The sequence below is a fragment of the Protopterus annectens genome, chromosome 12.part0 (genome assembly GCF_019279795.1).
Source record: "Protopterus annectens isolate FY-2018-M chromosome 12.part0, PAN1.0, whole genome shotgun sequence".
Taxonomy (NCBI): Eukaryota; Metazoa; Chordata; order Ceratodontiformes; family Protopteridae; genus Protopterus; species Protopterus annectens.
Genome location: NC_056746.1, coordinates 1,131,076,711 through 1,131,103,758, shown reverse-complemented (window position 1 = coordinate 1,131,103,758; position 27,048 = coordinate 1,131,076,711). Strand labels below are relative to the sequence as shown.

The 27,048-nt window shown below is 40.7% G+C and overlaps 1 protein-coding gene across 1 annotated transcript in view; it reads left to right on the top strand.

Annotated features, from left to right (window-relative positions):
* Nucleotides 1-27,048, top strand: part of LOC122816264 (arf-GAP with SH3 domain, ANK repeat and PH domain-containing protein 2-like) — a 1,594,524-nt gene that overhangs the window by 722,794 nt on the left and 844,682 nt on the right. Inside the window, exon 10 of the mRNA XM_044089001.1 lies at nt 2,108-2,133. Within this exon, the coding sequence (XP_043944936.1) occupies nt 2,108-2,133 (26 nt within the window). The remainder of the gene's footprint in view (nt 1-2,107; nt 2,134-27,048) is intronic.

The following is a 27,048-nucleotide window of genomic DNA, read 5'->3' as shown; positions in this document are numbered from 1 at the left end:
TTGGAGTTAGTGTATATAGTAAGGGGGGGTGTGAGGGGCACATTAATTTTCTTCTCAGTTTGTCTTAAAAAATCTTTAAGTACATAAACATTTCACAGAGTACAGTCTTACTTTCATACTGACTCAAAAAAATGTCCATTGTCTGTTTTCAAAAATTATATCAAAAAATATTTCTTTGCTTATATGAATGAAAGATCTTGTGTCTGTTGGAGAAGTTTCTAAAGGTGAAATAAACATTGTCCCATGCCTCATATCTTTATATTTCTCTATCTTCCTTGGAGAAAATCCTAACAGTATAATTTATTTGTTTCATAACAGTTTATTTCCCTGATGTTCCTTTTTTTGCTTTTCCTTAACCATATCAGCATAAGTTTTTTTTTTGTATCAAAAGTACCTCTTTGTTTTGAATTTTGTCCATTACATCTCCCCATGCCACATCCTTGCCACACTCAGATTTACTTTCCTCACATAATTTCTCTAATAAAACATCCTGCAACCTTCCCATAATAATTGTAATAATACATCCCTCATCATGCTAGTTCTATTCCTAGAGTAACTGCTGCTGGAAAATCTCTTCTGAATCTGGAAAAATCTCATCTGCCTTTTCTCCAACTGTGCACCCTTTTGTTGTTTCAGAAATATCCATAGAAGACTGTCAACTGTCTTCGTACCAACAACTCCAACCACTGGAACTCCATTAGAAGGCATACAAGTCTTCTCTCTCAATTCTCCAACCTCAGACACAGATATAGAAGGCTTGACTACCTTCTCTTCTCTCAAGCCATTTTAAGCTGATTTGAAGGCTTGGCTGCCTCTTTCTTCTCCAAATCACCACCAAACAACTCTCTCGACTCCACTGCTGTAAAACTCCCTGCTTCTCTGACCAGCTTCTGCACCAGAAACAGAAGCAGGAAGTGTAACCACAAAAATATTCCCTCCCACAACAAAGAGTAGGTTTTCATTGTTAAACTACACTTATATACACAATCATGTTATGTACATATTTCAGTATTTACATTTTATACAATACTATTTACTTTCATATCGGTGAATATTTCCCCCCACCCTTTTTCCACAATTAAAAGCATATTTTTTTAGAATCTCTGCCAGAGCCAATTTACCATTGAACTTGATTTCATTCAATCTTTCAGTCCATAGTGTCCATGTAACGTAAAATATAATTCTATCATTTTTCTTCATTTCTTTTTTTATATCATAAAAACATATTCAATCATATCCGTATTGATCTGTTTCCTTTTTGTAAAACTTTCCAACTTTGTTTATAATTACATATTTCTTCCCGCAATTTTATAACTCTCTCATATTTTAAAAACACATGTTCTGAAGTTTCAAATTCACCACAATATTTACACAGTCTATCCTGTTTCTTCTTGTAAGACATATTTGCCTTAACAGGTAACCTATTTATAGGCAATCTCTATAATAAATGTTTGCATTCATGTGTTAATTTTATGTCATTTATATCTTGTTATTATTGCATTATTTTGTCTTACTTATAAATGATTCCAAGGATCAATAAAATAATATTGCTTCATAATATTTATCTACCATTCTTTTCTGTTCTTTTCATTCATATCCATTTTCCATAATAAAATTTTGTTCTGATATTCCCTTATTACTTCATTAATATTTCCCTTTAGTCTTTTTCCTATTTTCATCTCCCCCCCAAAAAAAAAATCTGTGTTTATAATATAATATAATACAGTGCGAGTAGAAGCAATGTATGACGGGGGTGCAAGAAGTCAGTGAGCTGCACTTGGGGTTGGGATTAAACATGTTGTGCATTGTGGTTGTTTTTCAAATATGAGTTAAAACCTATTGCAAGAAGTGCATTTGGTGGCCAGCCTCTGCAGTATTAAAATGTCCAATCTAGAATATCTTTACAAAACGCTTTACACATTGCAGCAAAGATATGGATACTCTGGAAAAGAGTGGGAACATATCTGTTTTTAAAGGATTTATAATGTTGGCGGGAGTTTTGTGGCAAGTACTCTCCTTTTATTGGCCCGTTTCTGATTATATCCTAGTGCTAAACATTTCTGTCATAACAGTTCTGCTGTCGTCTCTGTTCTATTTTCTGTTTCAGATGCATCATTTCTTTAACTTAATCACGTTGGTTTACCAACTAATTTGTTGGTTCATATCTCTTGACAGTTATAAATAAAGCCAGCACATCCAGTTATACAATTGTGAAGGACTGTTTGTATCTGAGTAACTAAGACCACTGCTTGTTTCATTACCAGATTTGTGTATGTACCCTTTTCCTGGGCTGCATTAGTCTCGTGTTCTCATTCAAGGGAAAAAAGACAACAGGCAGTAGGTAAATTCTCATCTAACATAAAGGTAGATGGGTTCTTATTTTCATCCAAACGTTTCTGGCCTTAATCTTTACTCTTTTTTTTTTTTTTATCCTTCATAACTCCCACTGCTCAACAACCATATGCCCCAAACATGTCCAGATCACCCCTTTCATTCCTCTTTAAGTGGCACATGGTCATGCAAGACCATCAGGGTTTTCTAACAAGCCCTAACCCTCAGTCACTTGTGGTAGCTGATAGGCTCGGCCCACAATATTGGCCTCCTGGACATGCACATTACCATGTACATCCAGCTGCACTTACAGCATATAGTGTTTTCTGTGCATGTTCCAGTCACAGCCTACTTATGGCTGGTGACATCCAGACTTCACTTGGTATCAGTACAGCAGTGATCCAAACTGCCTTCCTTTTCTCAAGATAAATGAGTTGGAATTGGTCTTTTCGTAGGTTCATAGGTAGGTACTAGGCTATTGCCCCTATAGCCTATATAAGCCTAGCCAAAAAGATACCCTGGCTATCGCCACCCAAAAAAATTATTTTCCTGTACCCCTGTCGAGCAGAGCCACAGAAGTGATCCCCGGGGTGGATTTCCTATTTCCCATCCAATCATCAAGATTTTTCTTGAGTGCTAATGAGGAGCTTTGTTTGATATAGATAGGTAGTTTGTTCCAGAGTATGGGAAGTCTTTGGGATAGGAATTTATCCCTCCAGCATGTTCTGTTTATTGTGGTGACAAGGTTTAGGTCCCTAGAGCATGTAGCTCAGAGGGATTGGGATTTCTTTAAGTGGAACATGTCCAACAGCTCTGAGTTTGACATAGCTTTGTATGTTAGGCCGAGATCGCCTCTGAGTAGGCGATATGCGATGGAGTAAAGCTGGAGTTTTTTGAGACGGTCTGCATAGGGCATCTGTTTGAGGCCAGTAATCCTCTTTGTGAGGTATTTCTGCAGCCTTTCCAGTTGTTGTAGATGTCTTGTGAGGTACATACCAAAAGGGGTGTTGTACTCTATAATGGGTCTAACGAGTGACAAGTAGAGGAGAACAATGACCTCTTTTTTTTCCTGGATGAGAAACCTTTTGTGATGAGGCATGCCACGTAGAAGGATTTTCTGACTACTGTGGCAATGTGATTATCAAAGGAGAGACAACTGTCCACCTATGTCCCATGGTCTCATCACACTTTCAGTGTTTAGTAGACTACCGCCTATGTGGTAGTTCATGGGTACAGAGTTTTTACCAAAAGGGATGACAATGCACTTTTTGACATTGAGCTTGAGGCCATGGCTTTGACACCAGGCATCTGTCTCAGTGAGGCCCCTTTGTAGGATGTCCACATTGTTAGGAGTTTCGATTATGGCTCCTAGTTTCCAGTCATCTGCAAACATCGTTAGCCAAAGACCTTCTGTATTATCCTGTACTTCAGAGAAGTAGGTACCAGTCAGGAGAGGACCCAGGACTGAACCCTGTGGTATTCCACTTGTCACTGGTTTGAAGTCAGATTTGGAGTCTGCTACTTTCACAGTGTGGGTTCTGTCAGTGAGCCATTGGCAACCCATCTTGTGACATAGGGATTTATACCTAGTTTAGTGAGTTTATCTATATTTCCAGTGTGGGGGATGGTGTCGAAAGCCTTGGCGAGATCTAGATAGGCTGTGTGAACCACCTTACCCTCATCTACAGCTTTGGTGACTACTTCAAATACGTCTATCAGGTTTAGGCAACGTGATCTGCCTTTTACAAACCCGAACTGGGTGGGGTCCAGAGTTTGGAGATTACCAATGTCTTTGTTTATAACTTCCATGATGATATGGTCCATGGCCTTGCAGACCAGGCTCATCAGGCTAATGGGGTGGTAGTTCCTGGGGTCCATGGTGGATCCCCCTTTGTGGAGTGGGATAACCATCGCTGTGTGCCCTTCAGTAGGCATAAAGCCTGAGGTGAGGCTGATTGAACATAGTACTTAGGTGGTGTGCCAGTTCGTTCTGTAGTTTGTGTAGAACGCAGCCTGGGATGTTGTCAGGTCCTATGGATGCTGTGTTCTTGACTTTGGAGATTGTGGTTTTTACCTGTGCAGCGGTGATTACAGGAACTTTACATCCTTCTGATATAGAGATGGGCCCTTTAGTGGATGAGAGGGGGGTAAAGTTAGCACTGAACCTATCTGCCAGAATGTTGGCAATATCAGTTGGTTTTGTATATTTATTGCCATTGTGCTGTAACTCAGAGCAGAATTGAGTGGTGCCATTGCAATTCTTGACATAGCTATTGAATGCTTTGTGGTCATCTGTAAAAACTGTGGTGATTTTGTTTTCGTAACTAGCTTTGGAGGATTTTATGAGGGATCTCAGCTTCTTACTCAGGCTGACCAGGGAGTTCCTCCAATCATGGGATTTTACTCTTTTTTGCAGAAGTTTCTTTCTTCTGTTGTAGAGTTTGTTTATGGCAGGGGACCACCAGATTGGCTTCCTTTTTTGGAGGATAACATCTTGGTTCTGTTAGGAATAGCACGATCCTTGCACTCATGTAAGTGCCTATAAAGTGCATTTGTGTAGGATATCAGCAGTCATACCTTTTATTGTCCGTCTGCATGGGTGTCATGAAGGTTGCCACTTCTGTTTTAAGAAGTGTGAAGTTGGCTTTGGAGAAATTTTTTACGGTGGTTTCCCTATTGGCGGGTGGGGGTGGGTTGTGGATGTCTAGGGTGATTAGCTTGTGGTCAGATCTGACCAACGAGAAATTGACCTCTGGTGTGGAACACCGGTCACCCAAGTTGCTAATCATTAGGTCTAGGATATTGCTGCCCCTGGTAGGGGTGTGGATAAGTTGATCCAAGGCGTTGGAATTTATGAATTCCAGAAAACTTTGAGCAAAAGAGTTGGTACATGAGTAGTTTTCCCAGTTAATGGTGGGGTAGTTGAAATCACCCATTATTAGGGTGTTAGGTTGTACCCTAATATATTCCAGTGCATCAAGAAATGAGGAGTGGGAATCCTGGGGCATGGTGGGGACTCTGTAGCAAGCTACAATTTGGATTGTGGTTTTGCCCAGAGTTAGTTGCACTTAGATAATCTCAGATGCATTATGCTGAGGAACTAGCCTGGAGGTGTGGATATCCTTAATGAATATGGACACTGGACACGCCTCCGCCTGTAGTGTTTTGGTCCAGGTTAGGTGGCCGAAAGGTGTGGTATGAATTATAGCCTAGTAATGTAGGGGTGCTCTCTGGCACCTTGAACCAGGTCTCTGTCACTGCACAGATGTTGATGTTCTCCAATTTAAGGAGTAACTCGAGTGAGTGCATTGTGAGGTTTTGACTTGTAGCATTGAGTAGCATTACCCTCAGATTTTGCTTGCTTGTACCTGTTATGGTGGAGAATGTCATTTGAGCCTTTCCTAAAAAAGGTACTTTAGGGGTGACAAGAGCCTTAGCCAGTATCCAGAATCCCAAGGGCGACAGGTCCAGGCCATCTCTGGCAAAGCATCATGGTCTGCAGATCATGTCATCCCATGCAGGCAGATACTGGATCCCCTTAGAATGACACCAGAAGCTTAGCCAATTGTTGAAGTCAATCATTTTCTTCTTGTACTGTATATCATTCTGGGTGATGACAGGATGCTACTCAGGGCTATGGTCATACCTGCCTGGGCTACAAGATCGGAGAGCTCCTTCATGTCTCTCTTCATGTAGTCCAGGGAGGTACATCTCAGGTCATTCACACCAACATGGACAATGACAGAGTAGTATTTGTACTTGTTGTGGAGTGACCTGAGTGCATGCGGTGTGTGGTGGATTCTCGCACCCGACAGGCAGGTGACAGTAATTTTCTCCTTGTTTAGCCTAGTGAGTGGAACATCAGTGTGCTTGACTATAGAGTCACCTATGACTAGAGTGTTTGGTATGTTGTTATGCCTTATGGGCTGTGGTTGAGTGGCACACTGAGTTTGTGGGCTGTCTGTCATTTGGGTTGTGTTGGGGTGTGGAGGTTGCTGCTTTAGAGGTCTCTGTTGCTTGGACAGATTTTTGTTGACAGCCTCCGTGAATGTAGGTGTGTTTTGTGTTTCTGTGTGTGTGTTTTGGTGGTGTAGGCTTTGAGGGGCTATGTGATATGTGGTGTGGTGCAAGTGTTTACCCTCTCCTCTTGACTGTCTAGTCCAATCTTGGGTGAAGAGAGCTTTGCTTCCAGTTTGACTATATATGTGCATCTCTCACAGGTTGTAGTGTTGGGTGGTAGGAGGAGAGGGTTGTCTGTGTACATGAGGCAATTGCTGCATTGCCCAAAGATGCCCAGATTCATCAGGTAGACAGGAGAAAACACTGGGAGCTGACTCATAGACCTGCCTGGATAGGTGCTTATTTATTAAGTACTAAAAACTGTTTTTCTCTAGACAAGTGAGGAAAGTTGAGTGCTGTAGTAATTTGTAGCTTATTTAGTGCTTACGAGTTCTGAACAAGTGCTGCACTCAAAAAAACAGATTTGAGTACAAAGACTAAAAAAAAAAAAAAAAAGGCTAGTTTTAAGGGAAAATTTGAAGAGTAGACTTTGACGCCAGGAATAGTTTAACCCTAGCTAAGCGGCGATGCATGAAGTGTATATATTTTTTTTTTACTATAGCAGTAGCAAATGAGCAAACCAATTTAAACAAATTAACCATTAAAAAGCTAAAAACTGAGCTCCGTTCCAGCAGTCTTCAATCAGAAGCACTCCTGCTACAAGGGTGCAGGGGAAACTTGTCCAAAAAAAAGATGGCCTGGATTATTGCTCAAGTTATGCAAACAAAGCTAGATTCAGCGGGTTTGAATCTAGTCTATGCTACAGCAAACAAAGGCATACCAATTAAACAGTTCAAATAAGCGGGCACAATAAGCCTTCGTTCCTTCATTCCCCATAATCTCTCACTGGCTTTGTTTGCTAAGCAATTAGAGGTTGTCTAGATCACAGTCAGGGGTTCTTCAATCTGTTCCACAGCGCCAACTCTCAAGTTCTTTATTTCTGTTTATTTTCTCCCAGTAATATGCACAAGGTTGTTGACAGAATGTTTCATATAGGAAGAAAAGAAAATTTTAGACAATACAAACAAAATAACTTTATAATTTTACCAAGTATGTTCCTGCTCTTAAACGGCAACAAAATGACCTTTAACATCCATCTGAATTATTAACTTCAACAGATGGGACCACACTTTTCTGTCTCAGAGGGCTGGCACTTCCTCCAGCGATACTAAAATATGAATACAAAGACTTAACCTCAGGAAAGAACACAGTCTTTTGATCTTGCTTGTTCTAGAGGCAAATGTGCAATAAGCCACCAAAATTAGCCCCTCTCATACAGATCATTCTGAACACGTTACAGGACCTCCGTGGGATAAAAGATCAATGTGCCTGTACTACCTTCCTAGGGTTGGTGCTCACATTAGCATGAAAGAAACTGTTGTCACAGCTTCCCCTGTGACAGCACATAAACATAAGTCAGTGTAGTATCTAGTGACACGACAATTAAACCATGTGAATAATGCACAACAAAAATCAAAGCACTAAGGATTAGCTAACAGAATCATTAAAAAGTCCAAGAAATCACAAGGAAAATTTTACATACATTTTGGTGCTGAATTAATGTTAATGGCATGCTATTTTTATATTTATAATATTTATAAAAGCAGACCAGTGCACTTCAAAACTTGTATGGTAATACTGATTCGAACGTTGGCCTTGGCTCTCAGAAACAACTTGAGACATTCCATTTTATTATGCTGACAACAATAATAAGCAGCTGTGTTGCCCTTAGCAGTCTATTTGTCTAGGTTGCCACTGCACCAGATAATAAAAAAAGAGAATTTCATTATATTTATTAACATTTGCTACAACATAGCGGATTAAAGATGTTCACCATTGTTTCAAGACGCACCAGCCATTTCAGCCATGCCTTTCAACAGTTAAAATTAATTACTTTAAGATGTAGTACATCTTGATATTTAAAGATAATGTAACTACTCCTAAGGCATAAAAACAAGCTCATCTAAAACACAGAACTGTAAGTCACCCCAGATACAACAGCACCAGGAGTGACATGTAATATATAGAAAAAAAATCTTGCGCAGTAAATCTACAGGTCATTCAATAGGTTGCAAAATAATGAAATAATTTCTCAGGTGTAAAATTAGCAGTCACTTTTTTAAAATGCTTCAACTGCTTACTGTGTTTTTTTTTTCTAGTTATTCGTACCCTCATATTAACAGTTTTATTACAAAACCACAGGTAACTGATCCATGCAAACATCAAAAGTGTCCTGATCTAAAGGGAACACTGCCACATCCATCAGACCCAGGTGTAGAGGAACACAAATAAAGGGACCCTGGCTGCTATTACTTCCTCTCAAGATTGGGAAGGGGCTCCTTCCCAAAGGAAAAAGGGTACAAACTGTCAAAGACCTCTAGGAACTCACTGGATGAAGACCAGTCCCAGCTTTCAATACTGGTTCATTTGCCAGTAACCAGCAACCTACCTGATGAAGAATGCAGCTCTCTCCCATAGCTGCATTCTTACACAAAACAGGAGGAAGGGCTAGATGTCCATTTATCACTTGTTACAGGCTCAGATGTTCCTTCTCATTCAGAATCATTAGTGGAGGGAGGGGAGTCACAGTACTTGCCATTTCATATGGTCCACCTCTCAATTCTAGACGATGCATCTGTCAAGTCCATAAAGGGATGGGAGTAAAGGTGGGTAGGGTGAATTATGCTGAACTTTAACTTGTTCAAGCTACAATTTAGTAAAACAGGAACAAAGCAGCTTCTCCTTTTCTCTGCAGAAATCTACTTCACATAACACCCATATGCTACTGTAAAACTTCCGTAAAAAGTGCAATGCACATTTCCCCATTGCGGTGAAATTAAACAAACAGCTATCTGTCTTGGCCTCTTCCGGGGTGACTCCCTGTCATCTCTGCTATTCTGTCTTGCTCTTAACCCATTAAGCTGTCTACTTAACAGATTAGGTCATGGCTATAATTTGTCTCCTAGAAAACAAAGTGTAAAGACTTCTCATTTTCTCTTTGATGATTTAAAACTGAGTAGCTCATCAGATGAGGAACTGAAAGCTCAACTGCAAGTAGTCAAAGCTTTTTCAGATATAAGAATGTCATTTGGTCTTGATAAATATGCAAAAGCAACCTTTAAAGCAGGAAAGTTGCAGCACCAAGAAAACATCAGTTTGGGACAAGAATGTAATCCAAAAGAACTTGAGCGAGGGAGTGTATAAATGTTTGGGAATTGATGAAGGCTCAACAATAAAACATGAATAAATGTGAATAAAACTCAGTAAGGAATACTTTAGAAGACTTTAATTCGAAAACAGTGTTGGCAGCAAGGAATAAAGTCCAAGCTGTAAACCAATTTGCTCTTCCTGTCCTAACTTATAGTTTTGGAGTGACTGACTGGCCCCAAAAGGTGTTGGATAGATTAGATAGGAAAACAAGAAGGATGTTTCATGCTCATCAAATGATTTATAAAAATCACTGCATACCAAGATTATATATTCCCTGTTCTGAAGGGGGGTAGGCCTCCTCGAAATTGATTACATGTATAGATCTGCAATTGTGGGACTGCACGCACATCTGCTGACATCACAAGACCCAAATGTAGTGAAAGTTTTGAAACATGAGGAGAATAAATCTAAGATGACTTCCCTGCTTAGCCTAACATAAGCATATCAGTGTCAAGCAGGAATGTAAATCAAACCAGAAGTAGATAAAAATCAGGCAGCGACTGAATGTGCCAAAAAATAAAAGAATATAAAATGAAGGATCAGATGAGAGGGCAAGAAATGTGGAAATGCATAAATATAGTTGCAAGTATAGAAAACATCTGGAAGAACCTCATGTTTATCAGGATCGAATGCAGGAATGGTTAAGTAGAGGCAAATTCAAACCAAAAGATGAAAGGTTAATATTGGCAGCCAAAGATAGTGGGCTTACGTACACATTGGTTTACAAAGTCCATTGAGCATGTGGGATAAACAGATAAATGTAGGTTTTGTAAAACAGAATTGGAAACGGCTGCACACCTCATTGCTGGTTGACATACTAATGGCAGAAGGACTATATACTGAAAGGCATAATAATGTGACAAGACTGTTGCACTGGGGATTGTGCAAACACTATGGTGTTAAGTGTCTGAAAAACACTGGAAACGTGAGCCACAAAGCATCACAGACTTCTACATCACATGGGATCACCCATTACCAACAGTTCAAAAGATGGATGCGTGAAAACCAGATATAGTGGTCCATGAAAAGAAGACAAAAGTAGCACTGATCATTGGAATTATTACACCCAGTGACTACAGTGTCTTGCGTATAGAGAGACATAAAGTCATAAAATATCGAGATTTGCAGGCGGAAACCAGAGCAATGTGGAAGAAGGATATCCAGACAGTTCCAGAAGTAGTAGGACAACGGTTCTTATAAAAATGAATTTAAAATCATACTTGGATATGTTACCAGTACATGTAACTCCATATGACTTGCAGAAGGAGTCATTGCTGGGCACTTTGCAGGTGCTGTGAAGAGTGCTTTTGGCTACCATCAAAGACTGATACATTACCAATTTCATGAACTTTAATCTTTGACTTAGGAATGGGTCCATTCCCGTCATGGTATTAGAAACTCAAAAGACTTAGAGAAATTAAAAAAGGGGGAAATGCACTGCTACATTAATAATACACACAATGTCGGTATTCCCACCTACTGTGATACCCTATTCCTTTTCTCCTTTTCTCCAGTTAATAAAAAGGGAACTTTTGTGATTGAAGATGAAGGTATGATTCAACATAGACAGGGGTCCAAGACACTCACTGTGGACTCCTCAGATCTAGCCTGTGGTGGCTCATATGGGGTCTTTAGAAGTCCAAAGCACTTGAAACAAAAGCAAGAGAAACAAACATATAAATATAAAGAAATTATATTTGTGATAGCAGTAGAAGCTTTCAAATTGAATTGGTCATCCGCGTAGATAATACAATTGTTATGTGGAATATATTTTTATTTTATTTATTTATTTTCATGTTAAGTAGAGTAGGACATTGATCTCATGAAATATTTTCAAGTTCAACTTAAATGCATAAAAATAAGAAACGGTAACGGAGTTATATAAAAACTACAGTGAAGTTACAGAACAAGAAACAGGTTGTATAAAAATTACATGAAAGTTGCAGAACACCAAACATTTGCCTAATGTAGTACATTATAATGAGGACATAGGAGAAAAACAAAACTAATGAAGTGGTTATTTTTAGAAATGTCCTCACCCCTATATATATATGTGTGTGTGTAAGATAAGGACCGTAGTGTTCTGTGTACAAAATATACAGATAAAATTGTTTGAATGTTGAGGTGTTGGATCTGCAATTTGTTTAAATCAGTTTGCTCATTTTCTATGGTTATAAAAAGAAAAATTGCACTTTATTCATCTGCTTTTACTGTAATTGTTTCTTCCCACTTTATTACCTTATTTTGCTTGTGCTAATTCTTAAAAGTACTCCATTGTATTATTCCGCTGCAGTTATTACTGCTTGGTAGTAGCCTGATTCAATTAACTGTTATTCGAAGCCATTTGGTTTAAGCACTTGGTCTTCAGACCAGTTGTTTTACATTAAGAAGGTTTGTGGATTGCATTGTTGTGGCAGGACAGGTAGCTTGCATCCTTCTAAGTTGGGAATTGCTGATTGAAGGCTCAGTGTCTGTTGTTCTAAACGCGCATTATTTCTGGTTTAAGCACTTGGGCTTCAGGCCAGTTGTTTTATATTAAGAAGGTTTATGGTCTGCACTCTTGTGGGAGGAAAGGCTGGATTCTGCCCTTCTGAGCTGGGAATTTTCTGGTTAAAGGCTTATTGTGCCTGCTTATTTGAACTGTTTCTTTCTGAAATCTGTGTGCCCTGTTTGCTGTAGCCTAGAAGTTAGTAGTTTATTGGCCATTTTGGGCTAATTTCTGTCGCTTTCATTTCCCTGCTGTAAAAAACACATTTGCGCGTTTTTTTGCATTTGTATTCAGCTCAGCGAGTGCCTCCCAGGTGTCCTGCAGAGTTCTACAGCAGCAGAGAGACAAAAGAGAGAATTTGGAGTGATTAAGTATCATTTTTCTTCTTTTTCTTGCTGACTTTAACTAATTCCGCCTAAAATTCCAATTTTTTAATGTTTCTGTGATTTAAAAAGCTTGTTTCTGCTACATATTGTACTTATTTTCTGCCTGCACTTGAACTAAGTCATTTTTGTATTTAAATAATCTGTTTAACTGTTGTAGGCTGCACACTAAAGTGCGATAGCCATTTCTGTGCATTTAAAGTGTTTTTTTTATTGTATCTGCTTTATTTTCTGAAAACAAATATATCTATATATATATATATATATATATATATATATATATATATATATATAAATATATATATAAATATATATATATATATATATTTATATATATATATATATATATATATATATATATATATATAAATATATATATATATATATATATAAATATATATATATATATATATATAAATATATATATAAATATATATATATATATATATCTATATATATATATATATAAATATATATATATATATATATATTTATATTTATATAAATATATATATTTATATATATATATATATATATATATATATATATATATATATATATATAAATATATATATATATATATATATATATATATATATATATACATACTAGTTCCTTTCTGAACTAGTATAGTCCAGTTTTCAGGTTATTTCTGAATTCAGGGCTGTGTTACAAGTTTCTGTGTTGCCCATACCTTACTTGGATAGAAGGAAGTTTCTCTGTTCACCTGTGAGAGAGGGGAGCTTTGAGCAGTCTATCTGTCCCTGGAGGAGTGTTTTCAGCCCAGAAGTTAGTAGTTTATTGGCCATTTTGGGCTAATTTCTATCTCTTTCATTTCCCTGCTGTAAAAACCATGTTTGCGCGGTTTTGCGTGCTGGGCAGCACCAGTTAGCAAGGATTAAACTATTTGCGGCTCCACAAAGTCTACTCTTTAATTTTTCCCTTGGGACTAGACATACTTTCAACTTAAGTACTCAAACCATTCATTTCACAGCCCAGCACTTGCTCAAAACTCATAGCAAGCACTAATTAACTGTAACACTAGACCCCCCCCTTTACTGTCCAGAAGGACAAGGCTGTCTTCATCCCTACCAGCCAATCAGTAAAACAACTCACTTTACCAATTCAGGCATGTCCAAAGGGCAGTCTCAGGTGTACTCTCCAGTCTAACTGGTGAATCTGGGCATTTTGAGGCAATGTTACAACTGCCTCATGTACACAGACAACCCTCTCCTCCTACCACCAAACACTAATATATGCAAGAGATGCAATTATGCAGCCAAACTGGAGGCAAAGCTCTCACAACCCAAGACTGGAACTGACCATCAAGAGGAGATGGAAAATACCTGCAACACACCACCAGTCTCACATAGACCTACTAAACCAACACACATAAATACACGAAAACATACTCGGAGGCTCTAAATAAAAATCTGCAACAGCAACAGAGACCTCCAAAGCAGACACCCAAGCAACCTCCACACCCCATCACAAACCATGAAACACATACTTCACATAATCAGTGTGCCATACAATTGCAGCCCTTGGGGCAAAATAACATACCCAACAGACTAGTAATAGGTGACTCTATAGTCAGGCACACTGATGTCCCACTAACTAGGCTGGACAAGGAGAAGGTTGCAGTTAGCTGCCTGTCAGGTGCCAGGATCCGCCACATAACTCAAGCACTCAGGTCGCTCCAGAACAAGTACAAATACAACTCTGTCATTGTCAATGTTGGTGTGAATGACCTGAGACGTACCTCCCTGGACTGCATGAAAAGAGACATGAAAGAGCTCTCTGATCACATAGCCCAAGCCAGTATAAACCTGACTCTGAGTAGCATCCTGCCCTCACCAAGAATGATGCCAGAGTATAAAGAAAAAAATGATCAATTTCAACAATTGGCTTAGTTTCTGGTGTCATTCAAAGGGGATCCAGTATCTGTCTGCCTGGGATGACGTGCTCGACAAGCCACATTGCTTTGCAAGAGATGGCTTGCACCTGTTACCCTTAGGCTTTCGAATACTGGCCAAGGCTTTTGCTGCCCCCATAGTGCCTTTTTTTAGGCAAGGCTCAAAAGACAAACCCACCACCATAAATAGCACAAGTAACCAAAACCTAAGGGTAATGAATGCTACTCAATGCCAGAAGTCTAAACCTCAAAATGCATGCACTCGAGGCACTCCTCAATATGGAGAACATCAAAATCTGTGCAGTAACAGAAAGCTGATTTAAGGCTCCAGAGGGCACCCCAGCACTACCACTCTATAACTCATACCATACCATACTTTTCGGCCACAGAACCCGGACTGAAACACAAAAGGTGGGGGGTGTATCCATATTCATCAAGGATACCCACACCTCCAGGTTAGTGGCGCAGCACAATGCCTCAGAGATCATCCATGTGCAACTAACAACGGGCAAAACTGCAATTCAAATTGTAGCTTGCTACAGATCACCAGGACCTCCATTCTGCAGTTCTGGAGACACTGGAAAATATGAAGGTCCTACCAAACACCCTAATATTGGGTGATTTCAATTACCTAAACATTAACTGGGAGAACTATTCAAGTACCAACTCCCTTGCCCAACGTTTCCTAGAATTTATAAACACGAATGCCTTGGATCAACTGATCAACACCCCCACCAGAGGTGACAACATATTGGACCTGGTCATCACCAACATGGGCAACTGGTGTTCTACACTGGAGGTCAACCCCTCGCTGGTTAGATCAGACCATAACTAATCATGCTGGATATCCACATTCTGCCCCCACCCCCAGTCAAGGAAACCAGCATGAAAAAATTTTCAAAAGCAAACTTCACATTACTTAAGACAGAGGTGGAAAGGTTCACAGCCCCCTTGCTAAAGGACAATGCTGTCCAAGCTGCTGAATCCCTTACAAAGGCACTCTATGAGCACCTGCAAGAATGCATGGATCATGCTATCCCCAGCAAAACCAAGACTCACTCCCCCAAGGAAAGGAAACCAGTCTGGTGGACCCCTGCCATAAACAAGCTATACAATAGAAGGAGGAAACTAGTACAGAAAAGAGTAAAATCCTAAGAAGGAAAGACGTCCCTGATCACTATCGGCAAGAAACTACGATCCCTTAAAAATCATCCAAGGCTAGCTTCGAAAGAAAAATTGCCAAGGACTCCAAAGATAACCACAAAACATTCTTTAGCTTTGTCAAGAACCTAAGTGGAAACTCTTAGATCTGCTCTGAGTTGGTGCAGATTGGCACAAAATACACTGAACCGACTGATATTGCCAACATTCTGGCAGACAGGTTTAGTGCAAACTTCACCCCCCCTCTCACCCCCTAAAGGTACCATAACCATACCAGATGAATGTAGAGCCCTGGCAGTCACTGACACACAGGTTAAATCAGCCCTATCCAAAGCCAAAACCACAGCTTCAGTGGGACTGGACAGAGTCCCAGGCTGTGAATTACAAAAACTCCAAAATGAACTAACCCCTCACCTAAACACACTGTTCAAACTCAGCCTCTCTACAGGCTACGTACCCATAGAGTGGTGCACAGCAACAGTTATCCTGCTCCACAAAGGTGGAGCCACAGTGGACCCCAGGAACTATTGCCCTATAAGCCTGACTAGCCTGGTCTGCAAGGCTATGGAGCACATCATCATGGAACTCAACAGAGACATTGGGCACCTCCAAACATTGGACCCTACCCAGTTTGGCTCTGTTAAGGGCAGATCATGCCTCCTAAACCTGGTGGACATCTTTGAGACAGTTACCAAGGCTTTAGATGAGGAAAGGAGGTTCACACAGCCTACCTAGACCTTGCAAAGGCTTTTGACACCATTCCTCATTTTGGTATTATAGACAAGCTCACCAGCCTGAACATAAACCCCTACGTCATGAGATGGGTTGCCAGTTGGCTCACGGATAGAACCCACACGGTGAGAGTTGCAGGCTGTAGGTCCGACACTAAACCGGTTACAAGTGGCGTCCCACAGGGCTCAGTCCTGGGACCCCTCCTGTTCGGTATATACTTCTCAGAGGTACAGGCAAGCACAGGAGGACTGTGACTGACCAAGTTCGCAGACGACTGCAAACTGGGGGCCATAATGGAGACTCTGGCTGATACAAACATCCTCCAGAAGTGTCTCACTGAGATGGATACCTGGTGTCAAAATCATGGCCTCAAGCTAAATGCCAAAAAGTGCATAGTCATCCCCTGTGGAAAAAATAAAGTACCTGTGAACTACCAAATACGTGGTAGTCCCCTAAATACAGAAAATGAAATAAGGGATCTGGGGACGCAAGTAGATAGTAATCTCTCCTTTGATAATCGTATTGTCAAGGTGGTTAGAAAATCCTTTTATGTGGCCCACCTAATCACAAAAGGGTTCGTAGAACTAAAGAGGTTATTGTGCCCCTCTACTCATCACTCATTAGACCCATCATAGAGTACAACGCCCCACTTGGGATGTACCTTACAAGACACCTGCAACAGCTGGAAAGACCACAGAAGTACCTCACCCAAGAGGATTACTGGCCTCAAACAGATGCCGTATGCAGCCTGACTGAAAAAACTCCAGGTGTGCTCGGTTGCATACCGCCTACTCAGAGGTGATCTCTGCCTGACATACAAGGCCATGTCCAACCCAGAATTGATGGACATGCTCCACCTAAAAAAAAACAAATCCCCGAGAGCCACACGCTCTAGGGATCTAAACCTCACCATAATGATAAGTAGGACTTGCTTGAGGGATAGATTCCTGTCCCAGAGTCTCCCCATGCTTTGGAACAGGATTCCAATCTACATTAGGCAGAGCCCCTCACTAACACTCTCTTCAAGCGAAACCTTGATGAGTGGATGGGAAACAGAATATTTACCCCTGGGATCACTGCAGTGGCTCTGCTGGACAGAGGCACAGGGAACTAATGGCTCTGCTGGACAGAGGCACAGGGAGCTAATCTAAGGGGCGGCGAAAGCCAACACATTCTGGCTAGGCTTACATATGCCCTTACCTATGAACCTATAAGGTAAGTGTACAGTGGTAGTGGGAAGATGGTCCCTTTTGGGGGTTGTCACCTGATTTGAAGCATTTACAAATAGCATCTTTTGGGTCTTTTAGGGCGTTAGGAAGGATTTCCTGGATATATGGTCTCTGGATGGAGAAGTTTTCTGTGACTTGCAGTTTAGTTCTGGGTGTCTGGAGTGATGTTCTATTGAAGGGCATGGATCTAAGGTGAAAGTGTGAGCTCTGAAGATGTAGCAAATTGTCAAGAAAAAGGAGAGGAATTGAGGGTGGTCTGAAAAGCAGGAAGTACAGTAAATTGAGCTCCCGGCATGCATCCATGACATGTGCCTAGGAATGTCCTGAAAGGTCAAGTCATCAAAATAATGAGACTACATGACAAGAGATGTTAGATGAAGCACTAGGATCTTAAATACGTGATTTCTTAGAGAGAGGTTATTCTGTCTCTGAGATTAACACCACTATAGAAGATGTACGTCACACTAGGCAGACCAAGGCTAAACCCTATTTTTAGGCTGTAGATGATACAGTTCAGAATGGTAGATCTAGGAGTCTGAACTCTATACCTAGGATCTCACTTACATTCTGTAGTGATATAAATTTGATTTGTGATGTGATTAAGAGAAATTGGCCTATCCTGATAACAGTTGTTGATCTAAGGGACAGGCAGGGTCCAGCATCCAAATTTGTGTTTAAGAATAATAAGTCCCTGAAGGAGCATTTATGTTGTAAGGAACAATCTTATGAAGATAGTTAGATCAGATCGGCTAGGTACTTTCCCCTACCCTTCTTGTAAAGCTTGTAGCTCCATAGGGAGCGCACTTTACATTAAACATCCTAGGTCATTGAAATGTATTTATTTTATTTAGCACAGTGCAAAAACTGTGCAGGGTTTTACATAGGAAAAACAAACCGTACACTTAAAAGATCTTAGAACATTGCAATGATGTTAGGAACAAGAAACCCACCAGTGTATTAGCTCAGCACGTAACAGAAAAGGGTGCTGAACATTCTTTTAAATTTTTGGTTTTGAGTTTACTTAGGAATAGCATCAGAGGAAGGAGATCTGTAATAAAACTGAATTTCATGAACTGCGATGGATGGTAGTCTTTAAAGCTAATTGTAATCCTGCTTTAAATGACTGTATTTCTGTAAAACTGTCCCTTAAGAGCAGACCATTACTTCATTGATTGTATTGGTTCTAGGATTAATTTTGTGTGTTTTGATTGGTCTGTGATTCTTTTAAGTATTGTTAACATTGTTTGTTCAGTACTTATGGTCTGAAGAAGCTGGGAGACCGCAAAAGTGCTTACCTACTTTTTTATTTTAGTCAAGGTACATTAAAAGCTGTATAAGCCTGTTTGGACATGGTTTTATTCTTTCTTTGGATTTGTTTTGTATCCTTGGTCCGCTGTTCAACATTTTTGGACTGCTTTTGTAATCTACTGGTGTGAGGATTTGAGGTCTCTGGTTATTTTTGAGAATTGTGTATGTTGGAATTGTTGTAGGAGGTTGGTTAAGATTTCACTTAGAGAGGCATCCAAGAGGGAAGTGTAGCATCAATTTGTGTATAAGAGGTCCTTGTGTAATATGTTTGTTCTTTTGATTGTTTTTGATGTAGAAGATTGGTACTAGTAATGTTTTATCATCAGAGCCTCACCTTTGTAAGGATGCAGTGGTCCTTAAGAAAAGGGGATTAATTGAAGAGAAGAGTTTGTGGGGTGTTAGGATTAGGTCATTTAGGAAGTCTTTCACTGGAGGTTAGGCCAAGTGTATTCTTTTACAAGCTGTATTAGTATGAGGTTGGTAAGGCGGTCCATTGCCTCTAATTTAAGGGGGCCTAGGAGGCTGATTAAGTCCCCAATGATAGTGAAGTTGTATATTTTTTAATTTTATTTTTGGTTGTAACTTAGGGGGAAGGACATATGCAAGGGCTGTTTCTAGAAAGTGATGGTTAAGAAGGTGAAGTTTTAGAACACTGATGAAGACAACTTGAGCTGTAACCAGTCTGTTCAATATCTTATCTTTTAGATGGGTTTGTGACTTCTGGAATAAAAATACATGAATTATTTTCACAGCCTTGTTGAGTGATGGTGTTCTTTGGATTTGGGAAGTTTTAGAATTAGCCATTGGGTCTCTTTGTTCGATGTGCATTGTGCTTTTAAGGATCTGTTGATGTTAGTGTTGGTTAGGAGTAATGTTCACCCTATTGAGTGTGAGGTATTAACTAGAATTTTCTACAGTTGTTAAGCATCTGGTTGGATTTGTTTGTTCTGGTTTTTGTTTCCCACCCTCCCTATTGGTATCCTGTTTTTCTACTTGGCTTTGCAGTTGCTTGCCCCTACTGTAAATTTGATCTGGGACACTCCTCCCATTCTAGTGTCATTACCTCATTCTACCTAATCCAGGGAGAACATTTGAGGTCAACCCAGTTAGCTTCTGCTCCTCCTTTCCCCTTTCCACTTTACATAAAAAAATATTTTCTAAGCTTGTTTCCTGCTTTTCCTGTAAGTTGTCTAGTCCAGATACAGATTTGCTTTATCCAAGACTTGTTTGTAAGTTTCTGAGCCCCCAAGTCTTTCTGTGTTGGAGGGAAGCCTTCTAGCTTAATTTTGTTTCTTAGAACTAGCCAGTTTTCTAGTTTCAGCACTCAAATCTGTTTCTTTGAGCTCAGCACTTGTTCAGAACTCATTGTAAGCACTGAATAAGCTACAACACTCAACTTTCCTCACTAGTGTAGAGGAAAACAGCTTTTAGTATTTAATAAATAAGCACCTATCCAGGCATGTCTAAGGGTCAGCTCCTGGTGTTTTCTCCTGTCTACCTGATGAATCTGTGAATCTTGGGGCAATGCAGCAATTGCCTCATGTACACAGACAACCCTCTCCTCCTACCACCCAACACTACAACCTGTGAGAGATGCACTTATATAGCCAAACTGAAAGCAAAGCTCTCTTCACCCAAGGCTGGACTAGACAGTCAAGAGGAGAACGTAAACACTTGCACCACACCACACTCATCACATAGTCCCTCAAAACCTACACCACCAAAACACACACATAGAAACACAAAACACACACCTACATTCGCGGAGGCTCTCATAAAAATCTACCCAAGCAACAGGGACCTCCAAAGCAGAAACGCAAGCAACCTCCACCGCCAAATTACACATAGCCCACAAACTCAGTGTGCCACTCGACCACAGCCCATAAGGCATAACAACATACCAAACACTCTAGTCATAGGTGACTCCATAGTCAGGCACACTGATGTTCCACTCACCAGGCCAAACAAGGAGAACGTTCCTGTCAGCTGTCTGTCAGGTGCCAGGATCTGCCACATAACACATGCACTCAGGTCACTCCACAACAAGTACAAATATGACTCTGTCAATGTTGGTGTGAATGACCTGAGACGTACCTCCCTGGACTACATGAAAAGAGACATGAAGGAGCTCGCTGATCTTGTAGCCCAGGCAGGTATGACCCTAGCCCTGAGTAGCATCTTGCCATCACCCAGAATGATACCTCAGTACAAGGACAAAATGATTAACTTCAACAATTGGCTAAGCTTCTGGTGTCATTCTAAGGGGATCCAGTATCTGTCTGCCTGGGATGACATAATCAACAAACCACGATGCTTTGCCAGAGATGGCCTGCACCTGTCGCCCTTGGGATTCCGGATACTTGCTAAGGCTCTTACCACCCCTATAGTGCCCTTTTTAGGCAAGATTCAAATGACAAATTCACCACCATAATAGGTACAAACAAAATCTGATAGTAATAGAACTTAATGCTAGAAGTCTAAACCTAAAAATGCACTCACTCAAGCCACTCCTTAAAATGGAGAACATTGACTTTCTGTGCAGTGAGAGAGACCTGGTTCAAGGCTCCAGAGAGCATCCCTGCATTACCAGGCTATTATTCATACCACACCTTTCGGCCACCTAACCTGTACCGAAGCACTAAAGGTGGAGGCGTGTCCATATTCATTAAGGATATCCACGCCTCCAGGCTAGTTGCTCAGAATAATGCATCCGAGATTATCCAAGTGCAACTAACTCTGGGCAAGACCGCAATCCAAATTGTAGCTTGCTACAGATCCCCCACCATGCCCCAGGATTCCCACTCCTCATTTCTTGATGCACTGGAAAATATTAGGGTACAACCTAACACCCTAACAATGGGCGATTTCAAATACCCTACCATTAACTGGGAAAACTACTCGTGTACCAACACTTGTGCTCAACATTTTCTGGAATTCATAAATTCCAACACCTTGAATCAGCTTATCCACACCTCAACCAGGGGCGGCAATATCCTAGACCTGGTCATTACCAACATGGCAACCAGTGTTCCACACCAGAGGTCAATTCCTTATTTGTCAGATCCTACCACAAGCAAATCACCCTAGACATCCACATCCCACCCCCACCCCCATTAGGGGCAACCACCATAAAAATTTCTCCAAAGCTAACTTCTCGCTTCTTAAAACAGAAGTGGCAAACTTCATGACACCCATGCTGATGGACAATAGAGGTACGACTGCTGAATCCTATACAATTGCAAGTTATAAGCACTTACATGAGTGCATGGATTGTGCAATCCCTAACAGAACGAAGATGCTATCTTCCAAAAAAAGGAAGCCAATCTGGTGGTCCTCTGCTATAAACAAACTCTACAACAGAATAAAAGAAACTGTTGCAAAAAAGAGGAAAAGTCCATGATTGGAGGAAGTCCGTGGTTAACCTCAGTAAGAAGCTGAGATCCCACATAAAATCCTCCAAAACTTGTTACGAAAACAAAATCGCCACTGATTCTAAAGACATCCACAAAGCATTCTATAGCTGTCGAGAATCTCAATGGCAACACTCGGATCTGCTCTGAGTGACAGCACAATGGCACTAAATATACAGAACCAACTGATATTGCCAACATCCTGGCAGATACGTTCAGTGCTAACTTTACCCCTCTCTCATCCCCTAAAGGGCCCATCTCTATACCGGAAGAATGCAAAGTTCCTGTAATCACGGCTACACAGGTAAAAAACACACTCTCCAAAGCCAAGAACACAGCATCTATGGGACCTGACAACATCCCAGGCTGCGTTCTACATGAACTACAGAACGAACTCGGACCCCACCTAAATATCATGTTCAATCATAGCCTCACCTCAGGCTTTGTGCCCACTGAATGGTGCACAGCAACGGTTATCCCACTCCACAAAGGGGGGAGCCACCACAGACCCCGGGAACTACCACCCCATTAGCCTGACGAGCCTGGTCTGCAGGGCTATAGAACGTATCATCATAGAACTTATAAACAATGACATTGGTAATCTCCAAACTCTGGACCCTACCCAGTTTGGGTTTGTAAAAGGCAGATCATGTCTCCTAAACCTGATAGACTTCTTATGAAGTGGTCACCAAAGCTATAGATGAGGGTAAGGTGGTTCACAAGCCTATCTAGATCTCGCCAAGGCTTTCAACACCATCCCTCACTCTGGGATTATAGATAAACTCACTAAACTAGGAATAAATCCCTATGTCACAAGATGGGTTTGCCAACTGGCTCACTGACAGAACCCACACTGTGAAAGTAGCAGACTCTAAATCCAACTTCAGACCAGTGACAAGTGAAGTACCACAGGGTTCAGTCCTAGGTCCTCTCCTGTTTGGTATCTACTTATCAATCTATTTATCTGAAGTACAGGCTAACACAGAAGGTCTTTGGCTAACAAAGTGTGCAAATGACTGCAGACTAGGAGCCATAATCAAAACTCCTAATGATGTGAATATGCTACAAAAGGGCCTCACTGAGACAGATGCCTGGTGTCAAAGTCATGGCCTCAAGCTCAATGCCAAAAAGTGCATTGTCATCCCTTTTGGTAAAAACTCTGTACCCATGAACTACCACATAGGCAGTAGTCTACTTAACACCGAAAGTGTGATGAGACCTTGGGACACAGGTGGACAGTAGTCTCTCCTTTGATAATCACATCGCCACAGTAGTCAGGAAATCCTTCTATGTGGCACACCTCATCAGAAAAGGTTTATCATCCAGGAAAAAAGAGGTCATTGTTCCCCTCTACTCATCACTTATTAGACCCATTATAGAGTACAACACCCCTTTTGGTATGTACCTCACAAGACATCTACAACAACTGGAAAGGCCACAGAAATACCTCACAAAGAGGATTACCGGCCTCAAACAGATGCCCTACGTAGACCGTCTCAAAAAAACTCCAGCTTTACTCTGTCTCATATCGTCTACTCAGAGGCGATGTCTGCCTAACATACAAAGCTATGTCAAACCCAGAGCTGTTGGGCATGCTCCACATAAAGAAATCCCAATCCCTCCAAGCTAGAAGCTCTAGGGACAGAAACCTTGTCACCACAACAGAACATGCTGGAGGAATAGATTCCTGTCCCAGAGACTTCCCATACTCTGGAACAAACTACTTATTTATATCAAACAAAGCTCCTCATTAGCACTCTTCAAGAAAAATCTTGATGATTGGATGGGAGATAGGAAATTCACCCTGGGAATGACTTCTGTGGCTCTGCTTGACAGGGGCACAGGAAAAATTTTTTTTTTGGGTGGCGAAAGCCAGGGTACCATTTGGTTAGACTTATATAGGCCCTAGGGCCAATAGCCTAGTACCTACCTATGAACCTATTCCTCCTTCATGACTGCACATTAAAAGTGTATTTGTAGCCTAGAACATGGTGGCTAGGATTAGGTACATCAGTCTTGACCCCACAACCCAATGGTGCCTGCTAAGTTTGGGATGCGAGGAATGCTTCAGGATATTCTAGTGTTTTAGGCTGTCTTCATTCAGTTTGAACTCCTATTAATGGGAGTGGAAGGGAGTATGTATTGCTGATTATATCAGGGTGGCAGGTGTTGGTTAGAATGGGGTTTGTTTCAATGTGGCTTGAAATAAGGAGGAAGTAAAATGTTGTTGCCAGATGTATGGAGAAGCATAGGTATGTTTTTGTATTGGAGTTAATATGACCTTTGGATTGATGTGGTGAATAGTTGAAAGTGTGTGTGGGAAAGAATACATAATGGGAGCTTTAAAGAAGGGTATTGTGTGATAATACATGGTGTGAGTTATTGTGGGGGAGCTAGTTTCAGTAACTGAAGAAAGTGTGAAGTTTACAGTCAACATCTCTTTAGTGAGGTGGGGGATCTTGGAAGGGTAATGTTCTGGTATAAGTAATGTAAGCAAGAATATACTTGAGTATAGCCAACCTTTTCATAGCTTATATTTAAGAGGTGAGAGTTTGACTGTATTGTTGTTTGCCCCTATAGGAGTAGTAATTGATGTACGGATTGTGGAGACAATGGTCTAGAACATAGTGTAGAGGGTAGGGCAAGTTAATTTAAATGGGTTATAAATAAAGGTGAAGTAGGAATTAGAGAATTAATAACTTGTAATTGTTATGGTGCAAAGTCATGTAAAAAATGACATGTTTGGGCAGAAAGTAAAGGAAATTGACTCATTCTGAAGAGAGGTTGAAGGGGAGGAAAAGGCATGTTAATAAAAGGAAGAAGAGAGGGATGCATAATTATATCTCTGGGGTGGGGATAAGGGAATTGGAGTGGGAGAAAAGTGAACCAGGCAGCGACTTGCACGTAAGTAGGAATCATCCTGTCAGTGCATGCGCAGAGGTTCCTGGAAGCTGATCCTCTGTTGATGACGACTGTTATTATTTACAAATAGAGATGGTCACTGACAAACCCAGCAAAATGCAGATATTTAAAATACGGGAATGAATTATATCAATAAGCAAAGTTGGGATGTACTCTTGTACCTATACAAACTGGCAGTGCAAGCATAGGCATTGACCTAAACGGTAGGCCTCACCCCCAAGTGGCCTACAACCTATAACAGGCAAATGCACTGGCAAACAGGCTGGGTGTATCTCAGGTGTACTCACAGGAATGGACGATAAGCAGTGAAATCTTTCTGGCTCTGACTAACAAGTGGGGTGTGCAGTAGACCTTTTTGTTTCATCATAAAACAGACAACTGAAAGTTATGTTGCAGAAGTGCAGCTCCAGCAGCCTGGAAACTCGATGCCTTCTCTACTAACTGGACAAGTCTGTTTCTCTATGCTTTCCCTCGCATACCTCTGATCCCCAGGTTCTTGCAAAGGCTCAAGGAGAGGAAGGTCCAAAAGGTATACCGATAGGCCCTGCTAAGCCTAGCAAGAGCAGATCCAACAGTGTTTCCTCAACATGTGGACCTATTGAGCCAGAAGAAAGAGTCCTTTATGCACCCCAGTCTGACCACCCTAAGGCTAAGAGCTTGTATGATCTAACTCCGATCCCCTTGAAGCACATGCTTTCAGAAGAAATGATAAACGTTATGAGGGAGGCTAGGAAAACAAATGCAAGAAATTCATATCTAGCAAAATGGAAAAGTTTTCTTCCTCTTTCTATAGTGTTGATAAAGAAACTAGGACCCACATGCAGCAGAAGTTTCACTGGTCCTCTGTTACTTGTATGGCATCTCCAAAACACGCCTATCCTATGCATCCTTAAAGGTCCATGCTTCAACTGTCTCAGCCTGTCTATCCCAGGATCTTCAGTTGTGCTTCCTACTGCCAATGAAAACTAACCTTCTTAAAAGGGGTCCTGCATATTAAATCACCCAGGAGAGTGGTTACTCTGACATAAGACCTCACCTGTGACTTGAAAAAGTTAATCATGACATTTTGATCCAGCTTCTTCTGCTTCCATCAGTTATTTGTCTTGGAAGATGCTGTTCCTGATGGCCGTCACATCTAAGAGGATTTTAGGATTGCAGGCTGGGATGTGCAAGGGATAAGTTTTTGATTATCAACAAGAAGTTGTTCCTTTGTATTTACTATTCTTTCATGTCAAAAGTAAAAGCTGTCATGTTTTTAAACCATGGCATTCACTTCTGTGTTTTCCTTTTACAGAACAAGAAGGGGAGGACACTGGATACTGTAGGTCTAATGGAATAAATGACGCATTCTTATTTATACAGTGAAGCAGTCCCAAAGCTTTAGTGACAGGTAGCGTTTTAAAGTGTGGCAAACATTGCAGATACAGGTGGCACTGGATAAGTGTACATGCTTGACACACACGACATCACCAAAATGTAGACCTTTGGCCTTGAGCTCAGTATTAACCAGTGGAGATGCTGCCTCGTAATTCATTATGACATGTAGTTGGAGTGGTCAGTTTTAGAAACCCATCACCGGACCAGGTACTGGTACAGTGGCTGATATGGTTTCTCTTCAGTGTGCCCTGTTTTACATATGGAAGCATATGTTGGTCAGCTGAAAAAGATGTCAGCAAATTTGATCCCATTATTTCTGTTTGAGTGAAACCCTATTTAAATGCATCACAAAAATAACTGCACACTGGCGTTTGACAGGAATGTGTAAATAGTTCTATAAATTTAATCAACTGTATTTAAAAGTAACACGTGTTATAGGAAGAACATGGACTTGTATTTCATATTTCATTTTTTTGTTTTAAAATTTTGGTTTTCATTTTCGGAAACCCGAGGAGAAGGGTAT